The following is a 9704-nucleotide window of genomic DNA, read 5'->3' on the forward strand; positions in this document are numbered from 1 at the left end:
TCTGAGGGGTGGAGAGTGTTTAGACTTCAGACCTTTGAACCTGCAGGAGAAGACAGGAACACACAAACTAAACTAAACCGCCGCTCAACATGCGTCTCCTGGCAGGGTTTTATGTCCTTTTGGGTCTTTACAGCTGTCCCTCAGCCACAGGTAACTAAACCAACTACTGATCCACATTATAAATCCAGCAGTGTGTATAATAGGAGCATTTGTGTGTGTGCCGTTCAGTGTTTGTGAGGAAGGACGAGGCTCATGGGGTTTTGATCCGGACCAAGCGGGCAAACACTGGCTGGTTCGAGGAGCTGAAGGTGGGCAATCTGGAGAGGGAGTGTCTGGAGGAGAAGTGTTCGTATGAGGAGGCGCGGGAGGTGTTTGAACACACCGAGGCCACCGTCAGTATCACAAACACACACACTTTCAGTATGACGTCTAGAAAACGAATACTCAGTGTGTGAATGAGATGTTAAACTTGATCTCAAACTGTTTAAGTCTTAGTTTTAGTGGTGTATTTTAATGCAATGCAAGCACACGTGTAATAACTAATGTTTTCATACAGAATGAGTTCTGGAAGATCTACGATGGTGAGATTTTGAAATTGTTTTTGATGTCATTCATCTATGATATTGTCCTTCATTCTGTGATTATGACGAATCTTTGTGTTCATCTGCAGTTAAAGATCTCTGTGCATCAAATCCATGTGAGAATAACGGGCTCTGCACGACCCAGAACGCAGAATCCTACACGTGTCTGTGTTCGCTGGGCTTCAGCGGACGCAACTGTGAGCAGAGTAAGAGCATCAGCGCAAACATAGCGCTACTGGAACTTAAACGCAGAATTTATCAATTAAAATTAGTTATGAGAATGCCAAATGTAGGTCACAGATTGAGCCTTGTTTGAGAACAGATGTTACCCATAAGGGAAACAATTATATGTCATGAAAAAGGAACCAAATTATGTCACTTCCTGAGTGAAATGTTTCACTTGTTATGGGAAGTTAAGATGATACAGTGTGTTAAAGGATTAGTTCACTTCCAGAACAAAAACCCCTTGTCATCCAAGATGTTCATGTCTTTCTTTCTTCGCTAGAGGAAAACATTTCTGCAATGTTCTCCATATAGTGGACTTCTATGGTGCCCCGAGTTTGAACTTCCAAAATGCAGCTTAAATGCAGCTTCAAGGGACTCTAATTGATCCTAGCCGAGGAAGAAGGGTCTTATCTAGCGAAACAATCTGTTTCTTTCTAAAATAATTTACTATTTACATTCTTTTTAACCTCAAATGCTCATCTGAATCGCAGAGCTAGACATGACGAGCATTTGTGGTTTTGTAATTTATTTTAGAAAGTGATCAATCATTGCACTAGATAAGACCCTTCTTTCTTGACTGGGATTGTTTAAAACCCTTTGAAGCTGCATTTAAACTGCATTTTGGAAGTTCAAACTCATGGGCACCATAGAAGTCCACTATATGGAGAACATTCCTGAAATGTTTTTCTCAAAAAAAAAACATAATTTCTTAATTTCTTAAGACATTAACATCTTGGATGACCACGGGGGTGACTAAATTATCTGTAAATTTGTGTTCTGGAAGTGAGCTAATCCTTTAATGTTATAGCTGATAATAATTTATCACCCATATCTAAACATTCTCTCAAGGGATATGTGCTTCAAAAACTCTTACACCGCCTACTACATGTGAAACTTACCTGAACAGAGTTTGGCATTCTGAAGGAGTAACGTCATAAATTCCTGATTCAGGCACAAGAACATGCTGTTCCTTTCACTCCTCAGAGATTAAAGACGTTCCAGACTCCTGCCTGCATGATAACGGCCGCTGTGAGCACTTCTGTGTGGAGGAGGACACTCAGCGTAACTGTTCCTGTGCTGATGGATATTTCTTAGGGTCAGACGGTCAGCACTGCCTGACACACGGTGAGAATATCAATGATTATCAGGGTAACTCACCATCATTCCGTATCATCGTATTATGACTTCATCACGAGTCTGTCCTTCAAACTCTGTTTCAGAGGCGTTTCCGTGTGGGAAGGTTCCTCTTCTTCAGGGTGAAGGTGCTGCTGCGAATCCTCCGGAGGAAGGGAGATCTCGTATCGTTGGTGGAGCCGAATGTCCTAAAGGTCACTGTCCGTGGCAGGTACCAGCGGTCACCATCACAGAATCCTCACATTTGCGGGTTATTCTAGACTTTTCCGTCAAATATCTGTGTGTGTGTTGATGGCCAGGTGCTGCTGAAGTACGGTCAGAAGGGTTTCTGTGGAGGAGTGATCTACAAACCCACCTGGATCCTCACAGCCGCTCACTGTCTGGAAAAACTCAGTGTCAAGTTTCTCAAGATCGTCGCAGGTACAGTCGCTCTCAAACAGATTGAGAATGAAATTATTACACGTATGAAAGCATCATGAGAACACAACAACCGCAGATTCAAGGCGTGACAAATTTCATGTGAACATTCAAACTCATTTTGTGATAGTCTATAAGTAACTAGATGTCAACTACAATCTTAAAAATAAAGGTGCCATAGCAGAACTTTTTTTGTCTAAATGGTCCTTTAACATCTGAAGAACCTAATCTGAGGAAAGAAGGTTCTTCAGATTATAAAAAGGTAAGAAAGAGCTGGTTCTTTAAAGAACCTTTGACTGAATAGTTCTTTGTGCAGCCAAAAATGGTTCTTCTATGGCATCGCTGTGAAGAACCTTTTAAAGCACCTTTATTTTTAAGAGTGTATAGCAGCTATTAGTGTTAGCTGCTTCATATCTAACAGTTAAATGCTCCCACAACAGACATTCTACTGACTATACTGGAAGCTATTTGCAACTTAATGCCAACTTGGGTCTACTAACCATAGCCTTACAGTCTACTAATACTCTAATGAGGGTTAGTTGACAATGTAGTTGCAAATTAATGGGAGTTAGTTGACAGTTAGTTACTTTTAGTTAATAGAATGTCTAAAGTGGACTATTGAAATAAATTGTAATTAAATTCAATTAGGCAAAATGGCTGAAAATCAATCATATGTAAACATGAGATAGAACACATGAAATGACACAAAATGAGTCGGAATATTAAAGCTAAACAAACTGCACCTTTCAATTATGTTATTCGTATTACTCAAACAATGTATCAATGTATTATCAAAAAGACAAAATCTCTGCTATTAATTGATTTCTAACAGTATACTTGCATACTTAAGGTGATTGCACACTGAGTCCGAAAATTTAGTATGCGTTTTTTAGGGTTTTTTTTCATATTCGTCATCCTTTCCTATTAAAATGCTTGCCACGGATGTGAAAATGCAAAAAATGGAACCTGATCTGAATTTTTAATGATGGACGAAAGTTTCGGAGACAGTGTGTAAACATATTCATATTTATTTTTTAACGTGTGACACAGTGTGCAAAGACCTTTACACAAGTAGTTGTTTTTAAGTTTTTATTTTTAAAATAAAGAAGTATGTTTAGCAATATTAGAATGCTGAAGCCGTGTGGTCAAAACTCCAGAAGACTACTACTAAAAAAAAAAAAACTAAAAACTTTATATGCATTTTGGTTGTTTATTAACACAACCATGCTGTTTTGAGGGTCTGAAAGTGGAAACTTTTGGAAACAGGTTTCAAAGTGCAAGTTTTTGAAAATTATGCTGTTATCATCTTCGCAAACTACAAAAACATGAATTTGTGAAAACTGTTTACAAAAGTTTGCACTTTCAGGCCCCCAAAAGCATTGTCGTGTTAATAAATGACCAAAATGCATAAAATGTTTTTAAGATTTTATAACTACATTAGAACATTTGGAGTATGAGTCTGCAGTTTACATTGTACAACTAAACATCCAATATCGACAAGTTATGTTTACCACAGACCTTATTTTACTCTTAAATTGAAAAGCCCAATTATAAGAACCCACAAGAAAATCTAGGTTGAATTGTGACCCTGGACCACAAAACCAGTCATAAGGGTCAATTTTGTGAAATTGGAATAAAAAAGCTTTTAACCGATGTATGGTTTGTTAGGATAGGGCAATATTTGGCTGAGAGACAGCTATTTGAAAATCTAGAATCTGAGGGTGCCAAAAAATCTAAATATTGAAAAAATCACCTTTAAAGTTGTCCAAACAAAGTTCTTAGCAATGCATATTACTAATCAAAAACTAAGTTTTGATATATTTATGGTAGGAAATTTACAAAATATCTTCATGTAACATGATCTTTACTTAATATCCTAATGATTTTTGGAAAAATTGATAAATTTGACCCATACAACGTATTGTCAGGCTGGTTTTGTGCTCCAGGGTCACAAGTCTTCTGAGTCTTGACATCATGGCTGTGGCGCACTATTTAGTGACGGCTCTACGTGTGTGTTGTCTGTGACTCAGGTGAGCATGACATCGAGGTGGATGAAGGCACAGAGCAGGTGATCCAGGTGGAGCAGATGCTCATGCATCCAAACTACGCGTCCGACACCTCAGACAACGACATCGCTCTCCTGCGTCTGCGCAAGCCCATCGTCTACAGCACCTACGCAGTCCCCGTCTGTCTGCCGCTGCGAGACATGGCCGAGCGCGAGCTGTGGGCCGTCAGCAAGCACACGGTGAGCGGCTGGGGCAAACGCAGCGAGGACGGGCCCACGTCACGATTACTGCGCCGCCTGCTGGTGCCCCGCATCCGCACGCAGGAGTGCATCGAGAGCAGCAACGTGACGCTCACCAGCAACATGTTCTGCGCCGGGTACATCGAGGGCAAGCAGGACTCGTGTAAAGGGGACAGCGGCGGGCCACTGGTGACGCGATACAGGGACACCACCTTCCTGCTGGGCATCGTGAGCTGGGGCAAAGGCTGCGCCCGTCCGGGGTCCTACGGCATCTACACGCGCGTCTCCAACTACCTGCAGTGGATCCACCAACAGACGGCCAATTCTACAGCTGCCACACTATGAAGCGTTAAAGCATCTATTTATGTTCTGATTTTCTTCTGTATGTTTGATATTTTTATTCTTCACAAATAAATAATTCAGTAGTATGTAAATGATCTGTGCTAACTGGGCTTATATGCATTTACAACTGCTCAAACACATTTTTTAGGCGAATCCAGATTCAAATAGGAATGTGTTTTGCATGAGGGTGAAAAACGTGGCTGTGCATATTTAGCTCATATTCAAGTTGGCCATGCAAAGTGATCTGCAGGGTCAAAATACTTTGAAAAATGACTAAAAAACATACAACTATCAAAAATGCATTGCATTTGTAGTGGAAATGCTCCACCTACTCCTTCCCCGCTCACTTGTAAGCCATAAAGCTGCAGATGCGCTACACTTTTTGTTCTACTGACTTCCATTCGTATGCAAACACAGGAGACAGAAAACACTCATGTGAATATCGCAGCATTCCAAAGTTCTACTTTGGTGAATTCTGACCTGTTCATTCATATCACTGTAAAATAGAAGATTGACAGGCCACGGTGTGACTTCTTTTAGTTGTGTTAAAAGAGTTGCAGTAAAGGAGCAGACTGCATATTTTCACATTTTGTATTTTATATGTTGAATTCTGGTTTTTAAAAACACACCAGTGTGACATATTGCGACCGTTTCAGTGTCCATAGAAATTTTTGCATGCTCAGAGTTTGATCATATTTGTGTAAAAATGATGTAGGGTGTGAATAAATAAAAGTGGAGGGTCTGTAAGAAATCGGGTGAGAATCAGGTTTTCAAGAAAACTAATTTTGATCAGATTCTCAAAAATGCAACTTATAACAGGTCAAAACTGATAGTAATACCGGTAAATGTTGTCCTTGTGAGGACATTTTTTGTTCCCCATGGGGAAAACAAATTATAAATCACACAGAACAAAGTGTTTTAAAAATGTAAAAAATCCTTCAGATCCCACAAATTCTTTGGTTTTCCAGCATTTTTGTGTATTACCCTTTCAAACAATGACCGTATGATTCAGAGATCCATCTTTTCACACTGAGGACAACTGAGGGACTCATATACAACTATTACAGAAGGTTCAAACACTCACTGATGCTCCAGAAGGAAAAAACATGCATTAAGATCTGAACAGAATAGAGATGTGTATGTTTTTTTTATTTTATGTTTGCCCTTCAGAGGCTACAGAAGATAGTTACATGTTTCCCAGAAGACAAAATGAGTAAAAATTACTATTCCAAAAGGCTCTTAATGCATGTTTTTTTTTCCTTCTGGATCATGAGTGAGTGTTTGAACCTTCTGTAATAGTTGCATATGAGTCCCTCAGTTGTCCTCAGTGTGAAAAGATGCATCTCAAAATCATACAGTCATTGTCAAATGCTGGAAAACCAAAGAATTTGTGTGAGCTGAAGGATTTTTCTGAAGAACAGCAGGCAGTTTAACTGTTCAGGACAAACAAGGGACTCATGAACAACTATCACTAAACAAAAAACACAGCTGTGGATCATTCAGGAAACAAGAATCAAGGGGATGTAAACTTTTCAACAGGGTCATTTTATAAATTCAACTATTATTTTCTCTTATGGACTTATGTAAACAATTTTTATCCTTCATCTTATTCAGGTCAGTGCTAAATAAACAATAACATGTATTTTATATGATCCCCTTTTTTTGGTAAAATACTAATCATTTTGCAGATTCTGAAACTTTTGACCTCAACTGTAGATTTCAACATAGGGAAAAACTATTTTCTAATAGTAAAACTTTGACTAATTTGTTCTTTGTTCTTTCAAACATGAAAATGTCTGTATGAGACTTTTAAATCAAAGCCTAAACAATACTCAGTTTGTTTACTGGTGTGTGTCTGACTGAATCTCATGAACCTCTCTCACACCGGATCAGGACAATCAGCAGCCCTTTGCTCCGGATCGAGCGGCTCAGTTCATTCTGAGGAAACTCTGAGCACGCGCGCGCGTGTCCGCCGGTGAACATGAACACTCGTGCTGTCGCGTTGCTGTTTGTCCTGATATTTCACGAATCCAACGGCGGTAAGTAGACAAAACAATATTAAAATGACTTCGAGTGACGCGACATGAATGAAATCTGTCCTGTTATAATCGACTCGCGTGCGCGCGCCCTGTGTAACTGCAGTGTTCGCGAGTGTCGCGTCGCTAGTTTATCGTTGTCAACAGCCTGTTCAGTAATTCGCGTATTAAACTACCTGAGTTTGTCGTTGTTTCCAGTGTTTCTTGAGAAAGATGACGCCAGCTCGGTGCTGCAGCGCGTCAGGCGCGCGAACTCTGGCTTCCTTGAGGAGATGAAGCGCGGGAATCTCGAGCGCGAGTGCATCGAAGAAATCTGCGACTATGAAGAAGCCCGCGAAGTATTCGAGGACGACACGAAGACGGTAGTCACTCATTATTTTATTATTCATTTTATGTGTTATTTTAATTTTGATTTTTAACTTTTTTTGTTTCATTCTCTTTTGCAGAAACAGTTCTGGTTGAGTTACTCTGGTGAGTTTACCTGTTAAATTAAATGTGACCCACAAAAAAGTGACCATAGTTTCATCACAAACAGTTCAGTCAGTTATTAACTAAAATCACAGTCATAAAATAATAAAATAATTTTCGGACATATTTTTTAGTATTAGTATTTTAATGACAATGGTAACTATATTAAATCACTACAATAGTAAAGGTCCTTTCACACCGAGTATGAAATTTTCTATGCGTTTTTCGTATTTGTCAAAATTCTCTCCAAAACTCCACGGTGGGTTTGAATCGTCAAAACACCTCAGAATGCTTGCTATGGATGCGGAAAGCGCAAAAAATTAACCCAATTAGATTTATTTTTATTTTTATGATGGACGACAATTTTGGTGGCAGTGTGTAAACATGATTGACAAAACATGAGGTTGTATTTAAGTGAGAAATTTTGGACTCGCTGTACAAGGATCTTAAGGCCCATTCACACCAAAAAAGATACCTGTAAAGATAAAACGGCTAAAATGCTGTGTTATTCGCACCAGGGCCAGTAGTTGGTGATGTCACTTTGTAAAGAAGCGTTGCCCCTGCGCACATAGCTTTAGACTGAACATGCAATACACACGCACACATTAAAAACACTTTGCGTTTTCAGTCCACCAAAAATCGTTGTCATGTAAATGAACAGCCAAAACACAGTTTTCTGTTTTTCATTAAAAAAAAGTGGTCATGTAAACGCAGCTAAAATGCTGAAGCTCTTTAAAGATATTTTATTAACGTTGATTAAAAAGTATTGCGAAATGACGGCATTTCCATTGACCGATGTTATGCGACTAAAACGTAAATTTTTCCTCTTGCAATAAGTCATGGCAACGGATTTTTGTGGGATTTTGGCTATATTTAATCGAATGTGACCTGTAAATGCGAAAAAAAAATTCCATTGCTGTTTTGCGAAATATTCCTTTTTCAAATTGCCAGAAAAACCACCTCATGCCAGTGTAAAGACTTTTTTACGATATATGGGAGTTTTTGCGTAATCGACGCATTTCCATTTGGCGTATTTTCAATTCGCAATTTCAATTTACGCAATTTAAGGGTCACAGCTAAACACAGCTAATGTTTTATTGTTCATCATCTGAGAAAAGTTTGAAAAATGTTTTGTAGTTGTTTTGTGGACTTTAGCATTCTCATAGAAGTAGAGCAATTATTAAAACTTTAGTTATCATAATCGTTATAGATATTGTCGCTGCTGAGGACGGGCCTTTGTTGTGAGTAAATATGGACATTCTGACCTAAAATCAAAGGTTCTGTTTCTTCTAAATGAGTTTGTTTCAGTATTTGTGTTCAGGATGATCTTTTTTTGTAAATGTAGGAATGTAGGTGTTGTCATGTCAATGCTCACTTGATTGTGTGCATGTCTTTATGTATAAACAAGATAAGGAGCCCTGCTTGACCAATCCGTGCAAGAACAATGGCACATGCATCTATCTGGCCAACACCTATTACTGTCTGTGTCCGGAGAGCTTCGAGGGCAAATACTGTGAGAAGGGTACGTGAACATCATCACACGTGTGAAATAACCAGCAGCGTGTGATTTGGTGAATCCTCATTTAATATTGGTTTGGCTGGTAGGGTTCGAGGAGATGCTGAAGTGTCAGTATGTGAACGGAGGCTGTGAGCAGTTCTGCGACGCTTCTGGACCCAGACGCTCATGCAGCTGCGCCGCCGGATACAAACTGGGAGCTGATGGGATGTCTTGTGTTGCTGAAGGTGGGAAGAGTCCTGTGTTTATGAATCAAAACTTTACAGACCTTTCGATCTCTCCAACCTAACAAAGTATTCAAAGCACACAAGGCAAATAAAACTGTTGTCAAGCCAAAATTCCATGTTTCTCTTACCAAATGTGTTTTGTTTTCATCTGCAGTCGAATATCCGTGCGGAAAGGCCCCACTTCAGAGAAACACAGATCATTCCCAAAAACAGTTTGTGGGTGGAATTGACTGTCCCAGAGGTCACTGTCCTTGGCAGGTAACTGTAAATGTGCAGTTTGCATCGCAGCGTCATGATATCCAGCGACTGAATGATTGATTGACGAGTGTATTATTTGTCTCAGGTGTTGATAGATTATAACGGTGAGAGTCTGTGCGGAGCGGCTCTTCTGGATAATAACTGGGTGGTAACCGCTGCTCACTGCGTTCATCAGAAGGACATGAAGCGTTTGAAGGTTATCACAGGTAAATGAGGTGTTTCTGTCAATGTGGGTTGTAAAGTCAAGTCACATTG

The 9704-nt window shown here is 39.6% G+C and overlaps 2 protein-coding genes across 2 annotated transcripts; both read left to right on the forward strand.

The window, feature by feature from the left end:
* The first annotated feature begins 33 nt into the window (after positions 1–33).
* On the forward strand, positions 34–5676 carry LOC141337094 (coagulation factor VII-like). The gene is made up of 8 exons (XM_073842851.1): positions 34–150; positions 229–392; positions 557–581; positions 671–787; positions 1791–1931; positions 2027–2151; positions 2240–2360; positions 4388–5676. Exons 1-8 carry the CDS (start codon positions 90–92, stop codon positions 4945–4947), a joined length of 1314 nt encoding a protein of 437 aa, XP_073698952.1. The 5' UTR covers positions 34–89; the 3' UTR covers positions 4948–5676.
* A 1176-nt stretch (positions 5677–6852) lies between these two features.
* Positions 6853–9663, forward strand: LOC141337514 (coagulation factor VII-like). The gene is made up of 7 exons (XM_073843355.1): positions 6853–6983; positions 7179–7342; positions 7427–7451; positions 8857–8970; positions 9054–9191; positions 9346–9449; positions 9535–9663. Exons 1-7 carry the CDS (start codon positions 6926–6928, stop codon positions 9661–9663), a joined length of 732 nt encoding a protein of 243 aa, XP_073699456.1. The 5' UTR covers positions 6853–6925.
* The last annotated feature ends 41 nt before the right edge of the window (positions 9664–9704 follow it).

Source organism: Garra rufa, chromosome 6 (genome assembly GCF_049309525.1).
Source record: "Garra rufa chromosome 6, GarRuf1.0, whole genome shotgun sequence".
Classification (NCBI taxonomy): domain Eukaryota; kingdom Metazoa; phylum Chordata; class Actinopteri; order Cypriniformes; family Cyprinidae; genus Garra; species Garra rufa.

What these genes read in the sequence shown, in the direction of transcription:
- LOC141337514 (XM_073843355.1), top strand. Translation starts at nt 6,926, where the DNA reads ATGAACACTCGTGCTGTCGCGTTGCTGTTTGTCCTGATATTTCACGAA. An exon ending in ATTTCACGAATCCAACGGCG is followed by an intron (nt 6,984 to 7,178) that starts GTAAGTAGACAA and finishes CGTTGTTTCCAG; the next exon opens with TGTTTCTTGAGAAAGATGAC. An exon ending in GGGCAAATACTGTGAGAAGG is followed by an intron (nt 8,971 to 9,053) that starts GTACGTGAACAT and finishes TTTGGCTGGTAG; the next exon opens with GGTTCGAGGAGATGCTGAAG.
- LOC141337094 (XM_073842851.1), top strand. Translation starts at nt 90, where the DNA reads ATGCGTCTCCTGGCAGGGTTTTATGTCCTTTTGGGTCTTTACAGCTGT. An exon ending in CGGACGCAACTGTGAGCAGA is followed by an intron (nt 788 to 1,790) that starts GTAAGAGCATCA and finishes TTCACTCCTCAG; the next exon opens with AGATTAAAGACGTTCCAGAC. An exon ending in TCAGCACTGCCTGACACACG is followed by an intron (nt 1,932 to 2,026) that starts GTGAGAATATCA and finishes ACTCTGTTTCAG; the next exon opens with AGGCGTTTCCGTGTGGGAAG.